This window comes from Onychomys torridus, chromosome 21, assembly GCF_903995425.1.
Source record: "Onychomys torridus chromosome 21, mOncTor1.1, whole genome shotgun sequence".
NCBI classification, from domain to species: Eukaryota; Metazoa; Chordata; class Mammalia; order Rodentia; family Cricetidae; genus Onychomys; species Onychomys torridus.
Window position 1 is genome coordinate 19,739,753 of NC_050463.1, and position 27,142 is coordinate 19,766,894.

The 27,142-nt window shown below is 41.6% G+C and overlaps 1 protein-coding gene across 1 annotated transcript in view; it reads left to right on the top strand.

Moving 5' to 3' along the window:
• The window catches only part of Thada (THADA armadillo repeat containing), a 289,455-nt gene that overhangs the window by 59,575 nt on the left and 202,738 nt on the right, over positions 1–27,142 (top strand). Inside the window, 4 exon segments of the mRNA XM_036170461.1 lie at positions 16,686–16,818; positions 20,328–20,441; positions 21,550–21,672; positions 26,181–26,272. Coding sequence (XP_036026354.1) covers positions 16,686–16,818; positions 20,328–20,441; positions 21,550–21,672; positions 26,181–26,272 — 462 coding nt within the window.

The following is a 27,142-nucleotide window of genomic DNA, read 5'->3' on the forward strand; positions in this document are numbered from 1 at the left end:
CTTACGTACATTTAAATTATGAATAAATTCAAATTTCTGGTGAAGTTCATAAATGGAACTCTCCATGACCTTTGTATTTGAAGTTGTTAGTTCTAATTTAAAGATTCCTAAACTAGAGTGTGAAGTTGGGGACTTTGATTTATCCACGTTGAAAACTTAACTGTATGGGCAAAATGATTGACCAGAATTGTAATTGTAAGTGTAGAAGGTGCTTTTGTGCGTACTTTGTGGTATCTTACTCTTTGTATGAGAATCGCTCTGTCTACTGAAAGGTGAGGGCACCCTACAAGTATCTATTGTAATTATAACCATATCCACATTGTTGACTCCCCAAATAAACTACTGATAGCTAGCTAGCAGTTTTAGTTATAAAACACTAGTGAAGATTCATGATGTCTATAATTATGGCAGGAGTAATATAGATAATTAATCTTTTATCAATTATTTACAGTTCCTATGATGCAAATCCAAGTGAAAACATTTTTGCGCAAATTGGAATAAAATAGTAAAAACTAAATTAGTCTCCTTTTCTGGAGAACAAAAGAACATATCTTTGTGCAGTTGTACAAAAAATAGGTTAAGTATAATATATTGGAGGGGAGAGGTCCATTCTACTCTGACTAACCTTGTATTGTCTAAACTTTTATTCATGTCCATTTGACAAATATCCCTGAACAAGATATTTATTCCTCACTGATGTCCTATGAATTTTATTTGAAATGTGAATAATTAAATTAAGAATAAATTATAGCTGGGTGGTGGTGGTACAGGCATTTAATCCCAGCACTCAGGAGGCAGAGGCAGGTAATGTGAGTTTGAGGCCAGCCTGGTCTACAGAGCGAGTTCCAGGACCACTAGGGCTACACAAAGGAACCCTGTCTCAAAAAAAAAAAAAAAAAAAAAAGAAAGAAAGAAAAAAGAAAAAGAAAAAAAGAAAAAGAAAGAAGTTATAAGCTTATTATGAGGAGTTATAATCTCCATGGGGCTATACAAATTAGGAGAGTCTAAGCCATAGGAATAGGCATCACTACATAGCCCTGGCTGCCATAAAACTTTCAGTGTAGACAATGCTGGCCAAGGTATTGTGCTGGGGTGTAGTCCTGTGCCACCCTACTGATTCCTTTTTTCCATTTCTTTAGTAGATTAAAAGGATTTTGTGAAAACTAGAATGTCTTAGTGATTTCCTGAGTTATTGTGGTTACTGAATTATTAGTGACCTTTGAATTTTTATTTTTCGTAACTATTTTACATGAGTGTTTTGCCTGCATGTAAGTGCACCAAGGCATGCAGTACCTGCCGAGGCCAGAAGAGGGCATTGGGTCTGCTAGAGCGCCTCCTTGTGGGTGCTAGGAACCAAAACCTGGGGTCTTCGCCTACCTGAACCTGTGCAATGTGCAGTCTGTGGTGTTGGTGAGGGCGGGTAAGATGGCTTCTCTTGATAATGTTGTTTTCCCACGCTCACATTTGTGCAAATCCTTCTTCAGATTGAGAGTTTCTCCATACCTCAGAGTTGTGTTCCCTTTAAAGACTTGCTGCTGTGCATGCAGTATTCTCGCACACATCTCTCACTGTGAAGTTTATTTGAAGACAAAAGGCGTGAACCTTTAAAAAGTAAACATAATACACAAAGAAAGGAGAGTTTCACTTATGAGATAATTGGAGATAGGAGAAAAAATTTCTAAATGAAGAATAATACCATACCAAAAGGGTTTCAGAGAATGAAGATGAGTATCTTAATTAACAACAACTAACAAGTACTATAACTAATTCACAGTCAACAAGAAAATAGCCATGGTACTACATAGGTGAGTGGAAGAAGCAGTTGGAAAGTTCCTTTGTACTCAGGGAATCTGATGCATTGGTGCGAAATTGTCTCATGACCAATTAGTGGGGTACATGTGATCTTGTATTGTGGGTCCCTTTTTTCTCTTTCTTTCTTTATGGGTGTGTGTGTGTGTGTGTGTGTGTGTGTGTGCGTGCGCGTGTGTGTGTGCGTGTGCGCGCGCGCGCACACCTATCTAAAGTACTTCTCCACTAGGAGTAAGATAGCTCTGTGGATAGAAGTTGGACTAATCTGTTTATGGAACAGTAGTTTGCTTCAGTGATCTGCTTAAGACAACGCAGTCCTGAGTATCAGCTGTAACTTGCCTTGTGCATTTCTACTGCTTTTCTCATTTTAAAATGTTAAAAGTGATTATTATTATTTCCAGTGCTTTACATTGAATCTAGAGCCTTGGGCATGCTAGGCAGGTAGCATTGAAGGGTAGCCCCCCCCCCCCCCCCCCCCCTGTTACGTTTAGTATGGGCTCAGGCATACCACCTGAAGAGGAGAACAACAGTGAACATCTTCCCATGAAGAAGAAGAACCACCCCTGTGGTTTGAAGTACAGACAAAAACAGATACAGATAAAATTTAAGTGAGTTCCACTGCTAGCTTGCTAACAGCAATAACCATCTAACCTGACTGAGATGCTGTGTCCCTTTTCAGTAACGGAAGGAAGAATTCAGCTCCTTTCAGCTCCGGGCTTCTCATTCACTCTGTACAGTGCTGCCATCGGATTTCTGTGAAAGTGGGGATCTTAGGTGTGAAAGATGATGGGAAATTGGAGACATTTTAAAGTGATTTTCCTTTTCGTGAGTGATGTGTATGTGTGGGTATGCACATGCCATGGTGTGCATGTGAGGAGCAGAGGGCAACTTGGGGAGCTGGTTAACACCTTCTTTTGTTACACAGCTCCTTCCTTTGTTTCTTATGTGGTAAGTACCTTTACCTGCTTAGCTGTCTCCACAGCCCTGCTACTGGATACATTTTTTAAAATTCCCTTTAGAACTGGCACACTGATCTCATAGACATATGTATAGATTAATAATATAAAGCATTAAGGAGTTATTTTTGATGAGACTTGGACCCTCAGTAACTTAGGAACTTAAAATTGTATGATATTCTTGAGGCTAAAGACATATGGTGTGTTTTGTATTAGTTTGACAAGGTAGTCAAAGCAAGAGTCTTCAGACAAAGGTGGTGTCTCCTCTTTATCTGGGAGGCATTTACTGACAGAGCAGGATATTGGAATTCCCCTAGTTTGTGGTTAGTGACTGCATAGTGTTGGCAAGAACCAGTTTTTCATTCGAGATGCTTTCCTGCCTGACCCCTGGATTGTGTGATGAGGAACCAACACAAACAACTAGAATTTCTGCATTGCTCTTCCCTGGCTTCATTTCTGCCTGGCAGTTCCTTCCTTATGGCAAACACCAGTAGCCCTGGCGTTTTGGAATCACTCCCTTATAAAGCAGTCTCTCCTTGCTGGGGAATGGACAGAAGGTTCATTGAAGAGCCAGAACTTGAGGGTGTTTCATTTTATAGCTACTGTGACCTTGAGTTAAGAAATCTTAAGGTTACAGCCTCTCTTTCCTACACCTCCTTTGCAGTTTTGGGCCCACCAGAAGACATAGCCAGTGTGTAGCAGCTCACCCCAACACTGGTTGGTTGGTTTGCTTCTATTCAATCATTCAACAGAAAGTTTCTAGAACATGTTCTGTGTGCCAGATGCTGTACAGGATGCTGTACAAGATCTTTGGACCACTGAAAATACGATGTTCTAAGCTAGAGTTACTGGGAACCTAGAGAACATTGGTAGGGCCTAATCCAGGTATGAAGGCTTATGTGAGGTTGTGGTGAGGGCTGTTCTCATCAGGGGCTCTAGATGCTTCATATATTTAGGGTGATACCATCCCTATTTGTAACAGTCACTGAAGGAGTAGAAGAGAATCCCTTTGATAACAGTCACTCTTTGTAGCCCTGACTGTCCAGAAGCTCCGTAGACCCGGCGTGGCTTTGAACATGCAGAGAGCAGAGATCCTCATGCCTGAGTGCTGAGAGTAAAGGTTTTTGCCACCACACCGGTCTTGACTTTTCAAAGCATCTCTGCAACAGTTTTCTTTTTTAAACACCATGTTCCCAGCCACACAACTAGTTGAGAGAACTGGCGCTAAAATCCAAATGGGGGGGGGGCATGTTTCTTAGAGACCAGCAGTCCAGGAGACGTTTATTGATTGCTTACTGTATGGAGGGAGTTGTGACAGGAGCACTAGTAAGGATACAAAGAAAGAATGGGAAGGTGGGCTTTGCTCTAGGGAGCTTTGATGTGTCTATGTGTTCATGTGGGTCCGCCTGCAACAGGTTCATGTGGAGGCTCCAGGGTGTGATTCCTCAAGAACCTTCCACCTGGTTCTCTGAGAAGAAGATTGACTTAGAGCTCACCAGGTAGGCTGTGCTGACGACCAGCAAGTCCCAAAGACCTTCCCCTCTCTACCTTCCCAGTGCTGGGAATATCTGGGTGTTGAACTCAGGATGTCATGTTCACTTAGCAAGCACTTTAGCAACTGACATGCCCTCATCCTACTAGACAGCAATTCTCAACCTGTGGGTCATGACCCCTTCAGAGGTCAAATGACCCGTTCATATGGGGTCACATATCAGATAATTATGATTCATAACAGCCAAATTATAGTTATGAAGTAGCAACAAAATAATTTTATGATTGGGGGTCACTGCAACACGAGGAACTATATTAAACTATATTATAAACAACAAGAAGAAATTTTCCTTCTTTTTTTATTAAAATTTTTTATTCATTTTACATACCAATCAAAAATCCCCCTCTTCCCTTATCTCCCCCCCTTCAGCCTCCCCCTCCCAACCGACCCTCCACCATGGGTAGTAGGCTCCAAAAAGCCTGCTCATGCAGCAGGGATGGATTCTGATTCTACTGCCAGGGGGCCCCTTAAGCAGGTCAAGCTATACAATTGTTTCTCTATGCAGAGGGCCTAGTCCAGTCCCATGTAGGCTCCACAGCTATTGATCTAAATTTCATGAGTCCCTACTGGTTTGGTTTGGTTGTCTCTGTAGGTTTCCCCATCGTGATCTTGATGCCCTTGCTTGTAGAATCCCTCTTCTCTCTCTTTGACCAACATGAGGAATTAAATTAAAGGGCTGCAGTGTTAGGAAGGTTGAGGACCACTACCCTAGAGGAACTTTCAACCTAGCAGTTTCATGTTTGGGGTTATAGTGGATTCACTGGGCAGAAATTAAAGACCAAGGTCAAGATCAGCTTGTTGGGCTATGTGTCCCCGGTGATGGGGAGAACCATGAGGAGCAACAATACAAAGCAAGAGAAGTCCTTGATAGGAGACAAGCCATGATGTTTGAGGTGGTGTTGGGAAGCTGCCTGAGGGATAGCAGACAGTTGGGATACAGGTTCAGAGACTGGGGGAAGGGTCAGAGGTGGAGATGAGGACCTGGGACTACTCTTTAATTTTTGCTACTGGAAGTCCAGCATTCTGGGAAAATGCCCAGGGCTGTGTGAATAGGGAGAGTTAGATACTCTGTGTAGGGACATATATTTATTTAGAAAATTAGCCATACAGGAAATAAATGAAGTTGTTACCAGGAGACAGTCTCCTAAAGAGCCTTAAGAGAAAAGGAAAAAGTGACATGTGTTACCTGTTGCTAAAATTCAGAAACACTGGTTGAGTGAAACATAGTTTCTACCCTATTTTCGCATGTACAAACATTAGTTAGCACTCCAGAAACAAGTTTGAGTCTTCAGTTGGAACTTCATTCTGTTTTGTTCTTGAATCCTGGGAAAAGCTCATCTTTGGGGCAAGATTTAGGCTAATAGGCTTCCTGTTCATAGGCTCCCGTGGGTGCAGAGTCACCCGCTTAGCTCCAGTGACGCTCTCATCCCTGGGAAACACTTGTGCGTTCCCGCTTTAATATTACTGTATTCTCTTTATCCTCTTTCTCTGCCAGCATGCTTTGTTAGAGTGCCGTGCCCAGCAGAGTTGATCACTTAGCTGCAAATATTTATGGAGCTCCCAACTGGGTGCTGGGACCTGTTGTAGGTACTTGAGAGTACAGAAATGGACAGGAGAGAATATGTCCGTGACAGCATGCAGCTTCTATTTTAAAGCACACTTAGGAAGTCGTGACATGCTACCAAATAGCAATGTGTGTGCATACTAGCATAGTTAGAGATCAGAGCACAACTTTGGGAGTCAGTTCTCTCCTCCCACCTTGAGATCAGAGGATCAAATCAGGTTGTCAGTCAGGCGTGCACATCAAAACTTCACCCACTGCCTTGCTTTGTTGTTTTGAGACAGGGTCTCATGTAGCCCAGGCTTCATCTCACTGGTTACTTGCAGATAACCTTAAACTTGGGATCTTCTGTCCCCCACTTTCCAAGCACTGTGATTACAGATGTGCACCTTCAGGTCCCACTTAGCAGTGTGCATTTTGGTGTGATAGTTCGGTGGTAGAGAAAGCCCCTTTTCCCCTTAGACTGAAGTAGTATTTGAAAGGACCTGAATGACTTGAAGCAGCAGAGTTCTGCGAAAGAGCTAATATTTAAGTTATTGGGTATCTGAGAGCAAGATGGGATAAAGTGAAATTTAATGAGATTGTCCAAATATGTAAGGCTTTGTAAGCCCAGATAATGGATTAAATATGTATGGAGATGCATATTTTTTAGTTTCCTGTGAAGCACATTCAGAGTAAATTTGGTGTATAGGCAATCAGGAGAGAGTACCTGGTACTGGCCTAAAACATGACTGCAACTCTTGTGTCTGTGCAGTGTTTTAGAGATCTAAAAGCCTGGTATTCTCAATAGCTAGCTTTGAGTGGCTAATGCTGCTGAGCTGAAACTAACACATACCACATATTTTATATCAAATTCCAGCTTGTTCTTGAAGTTTCTGTTGGCATTTTAGAAAGTTATCTAAATGATTATCAAATGAAAAAGAAGTAAAGGGGTGTGGCAATGTGAAAATTGATCAGCAGTCAGACTGTATATATAGCTTTATTTTTATAGATACTGATTTTTCTTGACACCATAACTTAACTGAACAAATTGTTATTTAGAGCTGTTTTTTTTTCTTTTTTATTTATTATTATTATGTGTTTTAATCTTATACATTAGCCATGGGTTCCCCTGTCCTCCCCCCTCCCACCCCCACCCCCACCTTTTCCCCAGCCCCTCCCCTCCATTCCCATGTCCTCCAGGACCAAGACACCCCTGGGGACTCATTTGAACCTGGTGGATTCAGTACAGGCAAGTCCAGTCCCCTCCTTCCAGGCTGAGCATGTGTCCCTGTGTAAGCCCAAGGTTCCAAACAGCCAGCTCATGCACCAAAGACAGGTCCCGGTCCCACAGCCTGGGAGCCTCCCAAACAGTTCAAGCTATTCAGTTGTCTCACTTATCCAGAGGGCCTGATCCAGCTGGGGGCTCCACAGCCATTGGTTCATAATTCATGTGCTTCCATTCGTTTGGCTATTTGTCCCTGTGCTTTTTGCAATCTTTGTCCCTGTGCTTTTTGCAATCTTGGATTCAACAATTCACGCTCTTGCAGTCCCTCCTCCTTCTCGACAGTTGGACACCTGGAGCTCCACCTGGGGCCTGGCCGAGGATCTCTGCATCCACTTCCATCAGTTATTGGATGAGAGTTCCAAAGATGACTGTTAGGGTGTTCAGTCATCTGATCACCAGACTAGGTCAGATCAGGCTTTCTCTCGACCATTGCCAGCAGTCTACAGAGGATATATAATTGTGGATTTCTGGGGACCTCTTGAGCATTTTGCCTATTCCTGCTCTCATGTGGTCTTCATTTATCATGGTCTGTTATTCCTTGTTCTCCCTTTCTGTTCTTGATCCAGCTGGGATCTCCTGCTCCCCTAAGCTTTCTTTCCCTCAAACCTTGCCCTTCATTACTCCCACTGTGTCCAGGTTGTTCATGTAGATCTCATCCATTTCTCTGTCATTGGGTGATCCCTGTGTCTTTCCTAGGGTCCCGTTTTCTAGGTAGCCTCCCTGGAGTTGTGTAGCAGTCTAGTCATCTTTGTTTTACATCTAGTATCCTACTATGAGTGAGTACATACCATGTTTGTCCTTCTGAGTTTGGGTTACCTCACTCAGGATGATTTTTTCTAGATCTATCCATTTGCCTGCAAACCTTATAATGTCATTGTTTTTCTCTGCTGAGTAGTACTCCATTGTGTATATGTACCATATTTTCTTTATCCATTCTTCAGTTGAAGGGCATCTAGGTTGTTTCCAGGTTCTGGCTATTACAAACAATGCTGATATGAACATAGCTGAGCAAATGCCCTTGTGGTATGATTGAACATTCCTTGGGTATATCCCCAAGAGTGCTACAGCTGGGTCTTGGGGAAGGTGGATTCCCAATTTTCTAAGGAAGCGCCATATTGATTTCCAAAGTGGCTGTATAAGCTTGCATTCCCACCAGCAGTGGAGGAGATAGAGCTGTTTTTAAACCTGGCAGTTTTCACTTTTGCCTGTTTTGATGAGCAAGGGGAAGGACTTCCTTGTTGTACTAAAAGCCCTTTGAGATAGTAGCCTGGTGGGTGAATCATTTGGTAAACAAAGGTATGGGAACAAGCCTTGGCCTTGTGCCCGTGAGGTTAGACGTGATTGATTTCTTGGTGGTTGTGTCCTGGTGCATTTCTGGGAATTTGCTTCATACATTAGCTTTCATGTATTTCACTTTCCAATGTGGAAGTAGTTGCTTTATGTTTTCAGGTCAAAGTTTCTTTAGGCCATTGTGAATGACTGAGTTAATATAAGGAAGTGATGTAGTAACAAGAATGGGTTCTCCCAGTTCCCCTGGGGAGCTGGTGTACCTCCAGAGTGGATGAGACCCGGTTTTCTGTATGCCAGGCCCAGTGGATTCCCATCAGTTGAGTTTTCTGTAGATGTTCTGATTGCCGGATGCTTCCGGCCTGGTTAGCACCACTTTAACATTCTAATGCTGATGACACATGTCCAGTGACTGAAATCACTCTGAAAATAACCTGAATGAAGCAAGTGTCAGTAGCAAGATGATTTCTGTTTCCTTACATTTAGGAAGACACTTTCCTTAAAACAGTGTACCCCAAAGTGCTTTCTGAATGAACACATTTTGGAAGTAAGTTCCAGGGCCCAGCACAGTACATACCAGCTACTTCTCCTTGATGGGTTGTGTTGGTTTATTTGGGAGTGAAGTCCACTGAAACAAATAACAGAAGCTGGTAGTATCTTTATTACCAGCCAAATCAAGCCAAAAATGTAATGGACCATAAGGTTAGCTCCCTTGAAGTAATGCTTTCTTTCTTCCTTTCTTTTTACGTTTTCTTTTTTGCTTGTTTTGATTTTTTTGAGACAGGGTTTCTCTGTGTAGTTTTGGAGCCTGTCCTGGATCTCACTCTGTAGACCAGGCTGTCCTCGAACTCACAGAAATCTGCCTGGCTCCACCTCCCGAGTACTGGGATTAAAGGCGTGCACCACCGCCCGACCTGAAATAATGCTTTTTTATTAAGCTGAAGTTTTGGTGTTTTATTTTTATCTTTTTACCCATTTGCAAAAAGTGCTAAAGTCTGAGAGACAGCAGTTGGCTAATTTAAACTAGGGAATGTGAGTAAACCATGTATAACTAGTGTGCAATAAACAAGCTGATGAGATCAGTGAAGACTTAGGGGGTCGTTCCTTGTGGGGAAACTAGGGATGCACAGTAGGGGTTGTAAATAGATTCAAGACATGACTGAGAACTGATCTGGCCTTGTGGGCTGTTGTTTTTAAAGTTGGGTCTTACTACCTAGCCCAGGGTAGCCTTAAACTCAGGATCCCTCTGCCTCACCCTCTCAAGTGCTAGGGTTGTATTACACCTGGTTTGAGCTGGCCTTTGAAAGGATGCCGCTGAATGCTGTGCTGAGAATAAAGGGTGACAGTAAAAGTAGACACCATTTGGGAAGTCACAGTCGGACCTGAATTCAGGTGGCAGTGCTTTTAACAGCTTAGATGGGACTTCTCTAGGAAGGAGGATTTGAAAGCTTCTGACTTGAAAAGCTCTTTGTTACTACTTTATTAGAGTGTGGAAGTCTGGAAGGGTAGGCCCTGGAGCAGAACACGGCTTTGGTGTGGGTATGTCAAGTAGAGTGTGAAGTCGGAGGGTAGGCCCTGGAGCAGAACAGGGCTTTGGTGTGGGTATGTCAAGTTTACTGTTTTGTGCACTCTGTTGGCACCACTTAGATTTATTGAACTTTGCTGGAGTGCATCTTTTCAGGTTTCCTTTCATTCAGAGTCCCAGGGAGACTTTTTTTTAAATTATTACATTTAGCTAACTAGGGGTGTGTGTGTGTGTGTGTGTGTGTGTGTGTGTGTGTGTGTGTGTGTGTGTGTCCACTTGTGAGTATGTGACAGTTAGAGGACAGCTTGAAGGAGTCTGTTTTCTCTTTGCACTATGTAGGTCCCACTGAGACATCTAGTCCACCCAGCAGACATGTTTCTAATGTGTCTCAAACAATCTAGATTTTTGCCTCCACTTCTGAATATAGTTTAATGAGGTGTAGACTTCCAGCAATAGGTAACTCTCCTTCATCATTTTAAATATACTACTATGTCTTTTGTTATTAATGAGAAACTTGTTTGTTTATTTTTTGAGACAGTTTCTCTGTATAGCCCTATCTGTCCTCGAACTCACTCTGTAGACCAGGCTGGACGTGAACTCAAAGATCATCTGTCTGCTTCTGCCTCCTGAGTGCTGGGATTAAAGACATGTGCCTTCACCGCCTACCTAAGAAACTTATTTTTGATATAATTGATGTTTTAAAATTTCAAGTCTAATTCTTTAACATTGATATAATCTTTTTCAAAATTATATTTTGATTCAGAATGTTTCTAGTATTTTTATTTATGTCTGTTTGCATTTGAAAAATTTGACAGAATTTCATGTAGCCAAGGGTGGCCTTCAACTTACTCTGTAGCCAAAGCTGAGCTTGAATTCATGATCTTCCTGTCTTTACCTCCCAAGTGCTGGGACTACAGGTACGTTCCCTACCTGGCAGGTAAATATTTCTTTTGTGTTTTCTCCTGTATAGTACAGGTGTTGAACCCAGGTCTGGCATATGCTAGGAGAGCACTCTACCATTGAGCTACATCCCAGTTCTCCTAGACTTTTTAAGAAGAAAGCATTCCTTCATTGTTTCTTTGACATACTAAAGTGAAGTTGTTTTAAGGTCTTTGTCAGTCTGCCCTATGAAATTAGTTTCATTTAGAGTCAGTTTATGGTCTAATTATTTTAAGCTGTCCTTAATAGAAAATTCCTTGTGTTGTAAGATTTGGTTTGCTGGCTATAATTAGGAGCCTTTTGACTAATTTGTGTGCTTATTTGGATTTGTTCCTCTGAGGAGGTAGATCAGATGGTCATTTTGGTTCATCTCTTCCTAGTCCCCCTGGGATATCACAGATTTAACTACCAAGTCTATAGACAGCCTGGTTCAGAGTCTTCCTGGAAATGGCTTTTGGTTGTAGCCCCAGCTCCGGCAGTCACCCCTATCTATGCAAGTCCCCTCTCATGAGCAAGGAAGCCACTGAAGTTCCCTTCTGGAGGAAAGACCGGTTACCCCCTCCCCCCCCAGAGCTGACTTGGTGGCCCCTGCTGCTAGTTCTAAATCTGCCATTCTGTAAGCCTCTTTCCCATGTCAGCATTTTTTCCACTTCTTGTTGTTCCCTGTGGTTATCTTGTTCTGCACTAGCTGCTTTTCGGGCGTGAGTGTGTGTGTGTGTGTGTGTGTGTGTGTGTGTGTGTGTGTGTGTGTGTGTTGGCTGTTATACATGGGCGGGGTGAGTATGGGAGAGTGCCTTTTCAAAAGGGTAAGCCAACTAGTGTATCTATCAGAGACTTCAGTGAAATGCTTTCAGCCTTACATTTCTCATAGTCAGATAATATTTTATAAAATGCCTCCGGGGAACTTACTACACATGGTCCAATAGTAAACTCATGTGTAACAGTGTTCATGTGATAGGAGAGAAAATTGGGAAGTAGAACATCTGTGACTTGTCCTAGGTAACATAGCTTTTACATGCACAGAAGGGAGTTAACTCGGTAACTTGGCTCCATAGTTGGTGTTCCTAAACACCAACTTAGATGCTTGTCCACTCTGACTTCCTTGTTGTTGTCCTTAACCACTGTGTTTATGCCTCGATCTGTGTGAGGAAATGTTATTTTCTCTGGCATTTGTTTGTTACAGGGATGATGCAAGACCAGATGTGTAGAGGGTGGTATTGACCAGATGTGTAGAGGGTGGTATTGAATAGATACATAACAGACATGCAAATAAATATTTTCTTTCCATGCAGCAGGCAAATATATTGCCAGTATGGTAATTTAAATAAAATCTGTAAAATTGTGTTTGAAATACAGTGTGTTTCATATGAATAAAGAGAGTGAGAGTTATATTGTTGGACCAAAGTTTTGTATGTGACTTTGGGGTGAGAGGTCTAGTCCATGAGAGGAGCAGAACTAGGAAGCCAGGGAATCAAAGAAATGGAATTCAATGGCAAAGTCCAGACTGGAAACCAGCCAATTAATGAATTCTTCAGAAAAGCTGGTTTGGTGCTGGGGAATTCCAGAGCCGAACAAGGTCTGGACTGGATGGCAGGAATGAATGCCCCAAGCATTTCTCGGAGCTCGTCCTGAAGTTGCTGCGTCTTCAGTGGGCACAGAGGGCTCTTTTGAGGATACTTTGCCAGCTGTAATCTTGTAGAACATTCTTCTGGCCCTGTTTTGGAAATCCCCAAATTAATAAGGAACATTTGGTCCTTAGTATGCAATACCCAAGGGAATAAATGGGTCTGGCTAAGTGTTTACATTTCAGATAGCCAAGTATCTAAATGAGGGAATTGTCTTTGGGACCTTGGTTAAAGCTTGTTCTCTGGTGTCTCCTGCTTCTGGACCTTGCTCTGTAGGCTCTCCACCATTCTTCTGAACACCCTTCAATGTCTAGCTTACATCCCGTTCCTGACACCACCAGCCCTCTGTGTCTTGTGTCTAGTAATTGCTCCATAGAACTTAGAAATTTTACCAATTTTGATGGAGGAATATGTGTGGAGACTATTGAAGGATGCTTAGTTGGAAATGTGGGTTGTGCAAATTGGTGTGTGTGTGTTGTATGCTAGTGTAGGAGCCAGCCCCAAGAAGAACCTCATTAAAGCAGTTCCTGTGTAGGAGCTGGTGAAGTTAAAGCAGAAAGGCCAGGTCCAGGTCGAACATGACCTTTCAGACTAAGGAGCATATCATCATCTAAATCAAGATTTGATTGGTAGTCTAGAGCGGTTGTCAGTTCATACATGCAAGGCTGACTCTTGGTGAGGTAGCCACTGATCCACACCAGCCTGCCTTCTATGGCCTTCACTCGCCAGCCCAGGAAGAAGCGATGTGGAGCTAGTATCTAGTGTACTAACTAGTATTTCAGCACGCTTGATAGAACACACTTTCCTGTCTTGACCTGCACTTCATTTCTCCCTGTTTCGCCTGCCTACTGAATTCTTACTGGAGACTTGACCTGCCTGAGACTGCAGCCTTTTCCTGAAGCCAGCCCTTCAGCAGAGCAGAACATACAAGGAGCTGAAAGTCACCCTAAGTGACTTTCTCAGCTTCTTTGTGTAACTCCAACTTATTCTTGAATCGTGCATGTGTACACACACACACACACACACACACACACACACACACACACACACAGTCTTTTGCTTTAGTTTTTTTTTAATTTTCCTGTCTGCTTACTGTGAGCTAAATTACCCCGTATATACTCTCCCTGTTTCCATTAGTGAAAAAGACTCAAAGAGAGTGTAGCAGTCCAATCTATAACTGTATCATTAGCACTCAAATAATTGCTCTTGTTTTGAGCCATCTGGAGTTCAGTTTTTGACTGGGAAATGAAAGACTATGCCAAGTTAGGTTTTTTGTTTTTTGTTTTTTTTTAAAGTTTATTTCTGTGTCTATGTGTCAGCATGTACATGTGAATGCAGATGCTTTGGGGGGTCAAAAGAAGGTGTTGAGTCCTCTGGAGATGGAGGATTTGGGACCACCCAACATGGGTGCTGGGAACCGAACTCGGGTCCTCTTACAAGAGCAGTAGCTGTTCTTAACTGTTGAGCCATCTCTCAAGCTGCCAAGTCAGCAATGTTAATATAAGCTAAAGAAGGTGCTGCCGGGGTTGGGGATTTAGCTCAGTGGTAAAGCGCTTGCCTAGCAAGCACAAGGCCCTGGGTTCAGTCCTCAGCTCAAAAAAAAAAAAAAAAAAAAAAAAAAGAAATTGCTGCCTGTGGCGTGCATGTTGCTTACTGGAAAAGCATTTGCCTGGCACGTGCAAGGAAGGCCCTGGGTTCTGTCCCCAGTGCAGCCAACATATAGGACTTTATCTTTAAAATGATAAACTAGGAAGCAACTTTGGTCCTTAAAATACAAATATGTGTATGTATATACATGCATACAAACATGGAGGATAAAAGATCAGGTTGCCTTCAGTTCATTGCTCAGATTCAACACTTCTCAGAGTTTGCCACAGATGCTCTGTGCCTTTGCATGGTCGTTGTTGAAGTATTAAAACATTAATCTTGGTTTGTGAATTTTACCCCCAGGCCTTTCTGTATGAGTCTCTAAACACATGGATACTTTTCCTCATGTCTCAACGCCATGGTCACATCCTTGGTGTCTGCTATATCTAGACCATGCATAATTTTTATATTACTTGGCAGTATCATTTTTACATTTTATTTGTTCTAATAAGGGTCTATTTGTTTTGTTTTTTGAGACAGGGTTCCTCTGTGTAGTTTTGGTGCCTGTCCTGGGTCTCGCTCTGTAGACCAGGCTGGCCTCAGACTCTAGAGATCCGTCTGCCTCTGCCTCCCGAGTGCTGGGATTACAGGTGTGAGCCACCGACGCCCGGCCTAATCAGGGTCTAAACCAAGGTATCACATTATAGTTTGTTACTAAGCCTTTGGTTCTTTGTCTCCTGATTCAGATTTTTTTTTTTTTTACACCTAAGTACTGGGGATTGTACCTAAAAGGGGGATGGATTTTAATCCATTCCAGAGGAAATCCTTAAAATCTCAGCCTGCTGAGTATATGGGATTTGAGTCTAATGTTGAGGAACGACATGTTCATGTCACGGCTTACAGTAGCACAGTTTAAGTGGTTTTAGTTCCATATTTAAGTCAGTGTGGAACATTTACCTACATTTCAGTTGCTGTCTGCAATGTTTCATCAGACATGGAAGTTCCCTGTTTTGCAACAGGATAACGGAAAAAGTCAAATCCCAAATGTGTGTCTAAGGTGGAACTCCTGCCCCAGATTACAGCCAGTTACCTTTCTGTGATTGGCTTCTTCTACTTACAATAGAAGCATTTTTCCAACTTGATATCTGTTTATTCTGATGCGTTAATTTCAGTTAAGCAGATCCTGGTCTTTAATTCCTACTTGGGAAGGCTGAGTTAGGGGATTGCCCAATTCTAGGCCTGCATGGGCAACTTATCGAGACTTTTTTCTCTAAATAAAAACCAGACAGGACTGGGGATCTAGCTTAGCAGTAGAACCTTTGCCTGACCTGCACAGCACTTCCCTCTTCCGAGGTGGCTGTCTCGCTGCCCCGGAGTGTGCTGCTGCTTCAGCTAATGTCGGTACAGGAGACCAGGGTACTCCGGTCAGCAAGTCTCCTAAACACTACATGACAGCCTGTCCTCAGATCCCACAAGGCAGCAGGAGAGAAGGGGCTCCTGAGAGATGTCCTCTGACCCCTGTGCCATGGCCTTCCTGCCTGTTAGTATGTGCACATACATGTGCACACACGTCTACACATGTACATACCCACGCTTACACACATGCATTCATGCACACACACATGCATTCATACATACACACATGCATACATGCATACACATACACTCAATCTTAAGAACATCCTCTGATATAGTGTTCAATAAACTTTTAACATGTTTTGCCTCTTCCCAGATAAATTTCATTCTTAATACTCTACAGGTGAGAAAAAAAATATTATTTGTAAGAAGCCACATTTAAAATAAGAAGAAAGTAATTATTAAGATGTAAGTTTAAATTCATTAATTACTTTGATTGTGTGTAATCTATAAATAAAAGTCAACTACAGAAAACTATACTATGTATGATGTTTTTGTTGGAAACCTTGAGTTTCCCAGTATGGCCATCTGTTCGAGCTCTGTGAGCCTTTTTCAGACCATTGGGGTGTGGAGGCAAGCCTGTGTGATCAGGCTGACCTGTAGATAAGATCGGCCTTCACACACACTATTAGTCATACGTGGAACCCTTAGTGGCTTCAAGTCCCAAGGCGTGTAGTAAAGAGGGTCTTAGCTCCTTACTTGTTGCTGTGATGGAACTTCCTGAAGAAAGCAGCCTGAGGGAGAGGGGTTTTTCTGCTTCAGGGTGCGGTCATCATGACAGAGAAGTCCAGGCATTGGGAGCTGGAAGTCGCTGGACCCATAGCCAGAAAGAAGAGGCGGATGCCTCTGCTCAGCTCACCCTCTCCTTAGAAAGTCCACCTACAGTTGATGGCACTTCTTACCTCAGCTAAGATGATCCCCCACAGGCTTGCCCCGAAGCCTGTCTCTCAGGTGACTCTAGATCTCACCAGGCAGATGACGAGAGTAACGTATAATAGGTATATAATAATAGGTTGAAAAGTACAAGGAAGACACTTTTTAGTTTGCCTTCTCAACATAAAGTGTTTATTATTTGTGACGGTGTTAATGGACATCATTAGTTTGCACTTTGACCTTTTAGAACCTAATCATTCCAAACATTTGCTCCTTTGCCCCTTCTAGGTGCTCTAACGTGAGTCTGCAAAAGCTGCCAGAGTGGTGGTTGTGCAGTGTGTTGGACGAGATTAAAAGCAGCGATCCCTCTTCCAAACTCTGTGCCACAAGGCGCAGCGCTGGAATCCCTTTCTACATACAGGTACCCACCTGAGACCACCACACTGGTCTCTTTGTGCTTTGAGACTGCGTGTTCACCTCCTTAATATGGGAGTAAACATACTGCATTAGAATGTTTCTGTCTTCTCCCTGTCATGGCATTTGCGACTTGTTTTTTTTTTATTTTTATTACATTTATGTGTGCATGTGTACACAGGCGTACACATGCTGTGGCTCACATGTGGAGGTCAGAAGACAACTTGCTGGAGTTGGTTCTCCCCATCATGTGGACCCCAGGGATTGAAGTTAGGATATTAACATTTGGTGGCAAGCACCTTTACTGACTGTGCCTGCCATCTCTGTCTCCTATGTGTCTTTGTTTTAATGTGTGGACAGTATGTTCTGTGTCAGATCTGTTCTTGGATCAGGAGGTCAGTCCTGTAATATAAACAGAGGGCAGTATAGATTTCCATCTGTGTATTCAGTAGTCAGAAATCACTGTGGCACAAGGATTGCTTACTTCTAGGAAGTACCCATATTGAGTCCTTCTATAACATATCCATCATAAAAATCATAATCTTAATAGTTCACAGTTAGTGGTGATTATATCACAGCTGTTACTTCATTTGGACCCTGCCTAAACCCTGTGAGATAGGTACAGTTATCATATGGCTATGTCCTAAGTAAAGAGACTGGGGACTGAGGAAGTGACCTGCCAGAGGTCATGGGGATGGCAAACTTTCCAAAGCCTAAGCTCAGCCCATCTGACTCTTGACCACGTTTTCATGAGAGACTATGTGTGAGTACAGTTCCTGAACACAGATGGGAACATGCTGGACACTTGCTTTTTAAAACAGTTGTACCTTACAACCTGCTCATATCCCCACATGCTATTAGTGCTGCTGACAGGATAGAGAATAAGAGACTATCGCTTCATTAGCTCAAAGAGTAAACACCAATACCCTCGCAGTACTTAATCAGATTCCACCCTCGTTTATAGTAAGACAAAACCCACGAATTGGGTAGCGTAATAAGCACAGTGTAAGTAAATAAAGCAGCCCTATAGTTTTTTCTTTCTCTCTCATTTCTCTCTCTCTCTCTCTCTCTCTCTCTCTCTCTCTCTCTCTCTCAAGTAATTTGTTTATTCTTATTTTATGTGCATTGGTGTTTTGACTGCATGCATGTTTGTGTGAGGGTGTCAGATCTTGGAATTAATTACTTACAGGCAGTTGTGAGTTGTCATGTGGTTGCTGGGAATTGAACTCAGGTCCTCTGGAAGAGCAGCCAGTGCTCTTAACCACTGAGCCATCTCTCCAGCCCTCATTTTCTTCTCTTATTCCTAGTCTCTTCATGACTTTTTGAGGCCCGTGGGACACCAACTGCAGAAGTGATTGACTGAGATCACTGGGCAGCCCTGAGAAGTGAGCTTTCTATGTGATCCCAGCCACTTTTCTATAATGAGTCTTTCCCTGTCCTACCTGCTCCCAACTAATAACATGAGACTCCTTATTAATTATGAAAGCTTGGCCTTAGCTTAGGCTTATTTCTAGCTCCTAGAACTTAAATTAATCCATTTCTGTTCATCTGCATGCTGTCACGTGGCTTGTGGCTTTTACCTCTCCTCCTGCATGTCCTGTTTCCACTGTATCCAGCTGGTGACTCCCCCTTTCTTCTTTGGAGAGCTCTCTTTGTCCAGAAGTTCTGCCTATACCTTCTGTCTAGCTAAGTATGATTGATTTAGTTTCTGACTTGCGGTTCCTTCTGACCCGCTGTGTTTATATGACCTTCTTTTCTGAGGACAAATGTCAGGTAATTGAGGGTCCTGCCCAGTGTTTGTGTTATGTGCTGGGATATTCACCTTGTGCTATCAAGTGGTCATAGTTAAGAGTGACCATCAAGTCCATTTCCTAACCCAGACTTAGCAGGCAACATTGCGATACTTTTGCCTAGTTCTTTGAGGCAAGTTGAGTTTAGTCATATTTCTGGGAAAAATCTCTCTCAGTAATTGAGTGTAGCTTTCTTATTCATTTTAGTGGAATAAAGTTTTAATTATCAGAAAAATCTGCTCAAAGAGAGTCCTGTTTTTCTTGGGATGATGTACCATAAAGTAATACTTTTTGTTCTACTGACAGCTGCAGTTTAAATGTAGCTGTGATGAAAACTACCGTTTTAATGTATGCATTTACCCTTTGTATAAACAGACTTTTTATTTTTTGGTGGAGCTGAGGATCAAACCCAGGGCCTTAGCGCTTGCTAGGCAAGCACTCTACCACTGAGCTAAATCTCCAACCCCATAAACAGACATTTTAAAAATACTCATAGAGCATGTTTCTGAAGATAGATACATTGTGATGAATTATTTTAAGTCTGTTTATATGTTTGTCTTCTAAATTCCTATTGCATAGCTTGTCATGGATAGAAGATGCAGACTAGTTGCAAACTTTGGCTCTAGGGAGCCAGAAGCTACATTTTACAAGATGTAGATGTGGAGGATGAGAGTTCAAGAATGTAGCTTAAGTGGTTTTTCTTTGACAACTTTGTGGAGATAAAAATCACTTGTGGCAACAGTTTATGCATTTAATGTGTACAGTACAGTGATTTTTCAGGATATTCTCAAAGCTCAATAACCATTAGCACAATCTAATTTTAGAACATCTCCTAACCCTCACCCATTAGCCCTTACTCCCCATTCCACCCACCTCTGCTGCTCTCAGTCCTCGGCAACCACTGATCTTTCTGTCTGTGGATTTGTGTGTGCTGAACATTTCATGTAAATGGAATCCTACGATATTCAGTCTTTTGTGTCTGGCTTCTTTGACTTAGCAGTACATTTTCAGGACTCATTCATGTTATATTTTGTGTGTGTGTGTGTGTGTGTGTGTGTGTGTGTGTGTGTGTACGTGTGTACTTCATTTCTTTTTATTATATTGCCTTAAGTGGGCTGATAGCCCATTATTTTGTTTATTGGGTGCTAGTCACAAAGTAAATAAGTGGCTCCTTTGAAATCCAAGTGCAAGATCCCTTTGGAGTTTGTAATGCTTCTTGTCCTATGGAGTTTCAAATGCTGTGGTATGATTAGACTTTCAGGAGACTCTTCTGTGAAGAATGAAATTGTTGATCAATATCTAGAGGGCCTGAAAACCTTTAGAAGAAATCTAATCCAGAATGTTTTCATAACTGTTTAAATAAGGAAAATTTTCTTGTTTGATCAATCTGTTTCTGGAAGTGCCTTGTTTATGGTATCTGCTGTTCTACCTGATTTGGTCCTTACAAGGTGGCCTATCTAAGTCACTTATTCATCAGCCACTTGTAAGTATATACTCAATAAGCAAACAGAAGAGTCTGGAGTTGACATGATTTCACCTTAGCCTAATTTTATATATGAACAAGGAAGAGAAGTTAAGCTACCTGGTTTAAGCAGCCTGGCTTAATTAACTTGCCCCTGTAGTCTTGTTCTTGTAGAGGGTATTTTCAGTTTGGGGATTAATTCCAACCGACAAATAGGTGTATGCAAAACCAAAGCCCATTGATTTTGGTATTTTCCTCCCATAGGCACTGTTGGCATCTGAACCAAAGAAGGGCAGATTGGACTTGTTGAAAAGAACAATGAGAGAGCTGATCTCTTTGGCTTTGTCTGTGGATACCTCAAAGGGCGCAGTACCCCAGGTAAGGATGGAAGTACACACATGTGCTGGAGGGCAGAGCAGTCAGGGCTAAATCCCACTGAGCTAAATCCCCAACCCGCAATGTTGTTTAATTTTTTATAGTCACTGTGTATATGCAGTTGTGTCAAACATTCTTCATAGCTGTGTTCTACAACTAGGGAGTAAATAATATGTGAGCCTTGTCTTCTAGATTTCCTTGCTAAATTAACTTTTTTGTAAGAGGTTACTGTGGAAGGCCCATGCTCAGTTAGGGAACAGAGCTAAAGTTTATAGAAAAGAAAAGTAAGTTTACTTGGTTTTAAGTCATAAGTGGTATCAGGTGCCATGGGCCATAATATGGGCCAAATGGGAGAAAGTATGCTGCTTGTTAGCATACACATAGTGGCCGATTGCTGTGAGAGATCTTAAGACTCAGTTAAAGTACACTTACAATTGCAGTGTCAATGTCAATGTCTAGAAGCCTTGGTAATACTCAACTATAAATATTAAAAAAATTGATTATTACTAAAAATTTTTAATCATTATTTACATTATGTGTATGCATGTTTTGACTGCATGTGTGTATATGTACCTGGTTCTTACGGAGGTCAGAACAGGCTGTCAGATCCTGTGGAACTGAAGTTACGTGTGGTTGTGGGCTATCTTGTGGGTACAGAACCTGGGTGTTCCTCAAGAACAGCCAGTGCTCTTAACCTCTGAGCTATCTCGCCAGCCCCTTGACTAGTGTTTTAAAATGTATTTATTTTAAAAACATTAAAATAATGTTTCTACCCAATTCCACTGTGATCAGAGCACAATCTACAAGATAGCAATAGTTGATATTTATTGAGATTCTGTTTGTGGGTAGGTTTGGTATCATTTTTAAAAAATAAAATAAATGTTCCATGTATCTTTGGAAAGAACCCGCTGTTCCTATTTATTAGGTATAGAATTCTACTTGTGTTCAGTGGATGAACTTTTTTAATTGTATTGCTCCATTTGATAAACTCTTTACTATGTTTTCAGTTCATAAGTGTGTTCTCTTAAATGTACTATTTCATTTGAACTGGCCACAGATTTAGAATTGCCATAGTTTTAAATTCACCACTGATTTTGAACTTTTATTCTAGGTTCATGCTTTAAATATCCTCAGAGCCCTGTTCAGAGATACACGTCTGGGAGAAAACATTATTCCTTTTGTTGCTGATGGAGCTAAGGCTGCAATTCTGGGCTTCACATCGCCTGTCTGGGCAGTGAGTGTTCTTGCCATTTGTGCCCATTGAATTAATTATGTTTTTGAATAGTAGGTTTTTGATAAGCTGACCTTACCCTGATGACAAAATATATATGCTGCATTTTATCAACTAATTTTTTCAGGGGATAAGTTTTTTGATCAGACTAAATTTTGTTCCTTTATTTTATGGTTCAGTGTTAGCTAAGGTTTCTGTTGCTGTGAAGAGAGACTATGGCTACAGCAACTCTTATAAAGGAAAACATTTAGTTGGGGCTGGCTTACAATGTCAGAAGTTTAGTCCATTATCAACATGGTGAGAAGCATGGCAGCACACAGGTAGACATGGTGCTGGAGAAGGAGCTGAGAGTTCTACACCTTCATCCCCAGGCAGCCCAAGGGCACAGTGAGCCACACTGGGCATAGCTTGAGCATATCAGACCTCAAAGCCCGCCCCCACAGTGACACACTTCCTCCAACAAGGCCATGCCTCCTGATAGTGCCCCTTCCTATGGGGGCCATTTTCTTCAACCACCACAGGTTCCATTTTATCTCCTTTGTTGATTTATCATTAATAACAATTTTATTTTGTGGTTGCTTTGGCATTTGTGTATCTTACGCCGTGTAAAGTGTAAGAACTTGTTAATAGTATGCTTCTATTTATCTCAGTCTTTGGGCTATTACTGCTTTACATTTTTCTTTGCTGTATATAGTGACTCACCACTCTATACAGGTTGTTAATATGTAACAACACCATATACGAGGCTGTTACTTCTCTTTAAATGGTCCATTACCATTCTTTTTAGCTTACCACTTGAACAGTTTTGAAGTGTACACAACACAGTGCATCAAGTACAGTGGTGTTATCACTATTGCATATTTCTGAACTTTCACCACCAACAGAAGGGTCTTCACCCATTCATTCTTTCACCCTTGTGCCTGCTGCTGTGCTGTGCTCTCCATGGATTTGTCTGGCCTAACACATCAAATAGTAGAATCATGAAACAGACGTCCCTTCGCATTTGGTGTGTTTCAGGGATGTTGTAGCATGGATCAGAATTTCAGTACTTTCGAAGGTTGAATAGTATTCCGGTATACCAGTAAGATATTTTTCCTTATTCTATTGATAAGATGATAGACTCTGAACTTGTTTTCAAGTTTTTAATTATGAATGATGCAGCAATAAATACTTGTATACCAGTTCTCTGAATCCCTGCCTCAATTTGTTTGGGTCTATCACATAGTAATATGCTTCACATTTGAGGAACCTGTTTGCTACAGTGGCAGAGTCATTTACATTCACATCAGCCATGCACAAGAGCTCCAGTCTCCCTACATCATCACCAACAGTTATTATTTTCCTTTTGTTTAATGATAGCCCATCCTAGTAAGTGTGAAATAGAATTCTAGTCTGGTTTAAAAAAAAAAAACAAAAACCTTCAGACTTGTTTATTTTTTATATGTATTGGTGTTTTGCCTTCATATATATATATATATATATCCCACCTAACATGCCTGGTGTCTGCAGAGGTCAGAATAGGGCATTGGATTCCCTAGAAGTGGAGTTACATGGTTGTGAGCAACCATGTGGGAAGATGGGAACCAAACCCAGCTCCTCTGCAAGAGCAATAAAGCTCTTACCTACAGACCCTCCCATTCTGGTTTTGGTTTGCATTTCCAGAGTGACTAGTGGTACTGACCTAGAAGCAGAACAGTTCTTAGTATCTTAATGGATCTTCCAGAGTCTGTGGATTCCTTTATCCAAGATGTGTTGTATCTTTAGCAGTCTTACCATCTAGTTCTGGCGGACAACCAAGAACAATGGCACTAGCCTTTGTTGTCTTGGGGGCTTCTGGGACCTCCCTGACCAACAACACATAGGAAGCTATCCCATGCCTGGCACTCATGTATTCTGGGAGAAGCACTGTCTTCCCATGCAGGGTAACTGTGCTCAAATTCCTTTAAAAAGTTATTACTATATTTTGAAAATTAGCTTCTAAAAGAATGGGTTTCCCTAAGGGTTTTTCATATATCTTTGGATTTGGTTAAGCCATCCACCACCTTCTTTCCCTTGCTTCTCTCTACCCTCTTCGTGTGTGAATATGGAGTGTCCCCCATAGGCCCATGTGTTTGAACACTTGGTCTGCAGCTAGTGATGCTCTTCTACTATGTTCAGATGCCCAACGGTAGCAGGTACACACACCTATAATCCCAGTACTCGAGAAGCCGAGGCAAGAGCATAGCAAAGTTCCAGCCAGCCTTGGCCTATGTAGCAAGAGCCTGTCTTGTAAAACAGCAACCAAAATGGCAGCTAGGGTTTGAACCAATAGCAGAACACTTGCCTAGCATGCATGGGTAAGGCCCTGGGTTTTAAATAAAGAATATTTAAAACTCAGTAAGAAAATGACTCCCCATTTAAAAGGTACATAGTGAATCTGAATACATTCTCCAAAGAAGATATTAAAATGACCAGTAGGCACATAGAAAGATGTTTAATAGCATTCATCACTAGGGATATACAAATCAAAACCACCCATTAGAGTTTTTTTTTAAAGGACATTAACAACTACTGAGATAATCCTGATCTGACCTGGGGCAGAGACGGTACTGGAGACAGACAAAATGGGTGGCTTGCTGGTCGGAGACATTCGGCAGGGCCATCACAGGGCTTCATTATTTGCTGACTATTGATTGGATATGAGGAGATCTCTGTCCAGTTGGGGGGTCATGCTGTGAATGGTGCTGATATATCCATAAAGTCCATTTCAAGGGTATTGTGGATGAACTGGCGATCTGGGCTTCTAGTGGAGAGGTTGTGGTCGGTGGCCATAGGACAGATGCGGTCTGCTGTTGTGTTTTATTTGGCTTCCATGGTGATTCCTCCCTTTTCTTTAATTTGTTGCCAGCATTTCCAAATAGTGAGATTTCACATAAAAATCAGGGTTTCTGGCTTCTCTTGAAAAAAACAGAAGGTCTGGCAATAATGGTCTTAGTCGATTCCCTCGTGGCCACCAGTCAGCTGGACAGTGAGTGCCCTAGACACAGTGCACTGATGTCTTTGTTGTCACTGTTCCTGGGCATTTGAGTGTGTGACCATTGTTGCAACGGTTTCAGAAAGTTGTTTTCTAAATCTCTCATTGTTACTCTCTTTTTAAAAATGTATGACATTCATGTGCACATGCATATATAAATGTATGGCTCATGTGTGACAGTTACAAGATAACTTGTGTGAATCAGTTTTTTCCTTCTACCAATAGGTATGTAACTCAAGTCATCAGGCTTGGTGGCAAGTGCCTTTACCTGTTGAACCTTCTTGTTGGCTCACATTCTTAGTTTTGATGACCTTTCAGCTTATATTGCTAGTTTCATATACTATGATGAGGGTGCCTATCCAGTTAGAATATAGATTCTGTTGTGGCAGTTTTTAATTTCCAACTGAATATTCTCCAGGATTGTGCTATAATTCAGTGTACATTGATTTAACAAGATAATTCAGGAAGGATGATAAAGTTAGGATAGTCACAATTTCTACGTAATTCTGAAGTATCTTGACATGCTTTGTTTAGTAAAGATGGGGTCTGTTAGTGTCGTGGAGAAATAATTATAGTTTATTAATAATAATTTTCCTTTATTAAAAAGATTTATTTTTCCCATGTGAATGTTTTGCCTGTGTGCATGTAAGTGCACCATATGCATGCCTGTTTCCTAAGGAGGTCAAAAGAGGTCACTGGATTTCCTAAAACTGGAATGGTGTATGGTTGTAAGCCATCACGTGGGTTCTGGGAACCAAACATGGGTCCTCTGCAAGAACAGCCAGTCCTTTTAACTGCTGAGCCATGTCTCCCGCCTGAAGCCTGATTATTATTTTTTTTCTTTCTTTTTGAGACCGTCTCATTGAATAGTTCTGACTGGGCTGCGACTCCTGACTCTCCTGCTTTGGCCTCCAAAGTGCTGGGGTCACAGGCTTGTGTGGCCATGACTGGGTGTCTTGCTTCGTTTTTATTAATCAGTTATCATAAAATAATTTCATGGTTAAAATTACTTGAGTCAGTTACTGGCATTGTAAGATTAATAAACAACATCTTGAGGGTTAACTGATGTCTTGGCTGTTTTAATTACATGGATTCTATAAAGTTAAATATCACAAGTATTTTTTACAGGGAAAAGGAGAAGTTCAGATTTCTCAGAATATTCATCATCGGAATGTGGGGAAAGAAGTCTGCTTCGTTTTTAAGAAGCATACAAATATATGATGAAACAATAATATTAGAAAAAGCTGTTGTATGCATACGGTTGTATTGTGTAGCTGGTTCAGTTTCAGAGGAAGTCAGAGTGGATTATCAGAAAGTTGTTTTGTTTTGTTTTGGTTTTTTCTCATTTGCCTTATTTTATGAACACAAACCTTACTCTCTTTAGCCCTCCCCTGCTACTTAGGTAATGAGTTTTAAAAATCTAGTTTATACATTATTAATGTTGGTTTCATGCCATGACTATCTCTTAACTCTTATTTTATGTTTATTTTTACATTAGGTGAGAAATTCATCCACACTTCTCTTTAGTTCCTTGATCACAAGAATCTTTGGAGTTAAAAGGGGAAAGGATGAACTTTCCAAAACAAACCGGTAAGCTCCTCCAACCTCACCTTCACAGCACTGTTGGCTAGAGGGAGGCCAAACTCACAGACTCGTGGTGATCTAAGACTGGAAAGACACTACAGTGACTTCATCCATGCCCCGAGTCCTTGGGCAGGTCAGCTCCTCGGTAGGCAGGTCTGGACAGCAGCAGAAACAGGGCAGAAATGCAGACTGATCTCAGTACAGCGAGCAGAGATTTTTGTCTTTCCTTGTCACCTTCTCCAGATATTCCTAAGATGTCCCCATTACCTTTTCTGGACATGTATAAAGACTGTCCAGCATCTCTCTGGGCTTGTGCAGGTAGACATGTGACCCTCTTTGTATTCTGATCAGTGAGTGTCCCTGATTCCCACTTCAGTGGGGCACTTAGAGACACAGAAACAGTTTTGGCTTTTTGGAATTTACACTCTGACATATTTTCTCTTAACAAGATATCTTTGTTGAACCTAGGAAACCATTTTGATTATGGATGATTTCAATGTGATATACAAGTTGTATCTGTTTCTAAAGAAAAGAAGCTCTTAAGTAGAGTTGTTCAACACTTAAGAGGATTTAAAGCAAGTCCAGTTGGATTACAGTTGCTAACACTAGATGTCACTGTTGTTGCATGCTCAGTTGCTCCCTTAACATGTAGGATCCAATATTGTTGGTCTTTCTCTGGAGGAGCTAGATGTAAATCCAGGCCCAGTTTTCCCTCCCACCTAAAAAAGTTGCTATACTCCAAATTTGTTTTGGCCTTACTGCCTACAGAATATTTTTTCTTGTGATGGAACTAAGTCTTAGGAATTAAAAAGTGATCTAAACACTGGCACACCCTGTAACACCAGTGCTAGAGTGGCCAAGCTAGGAGCATTTTGA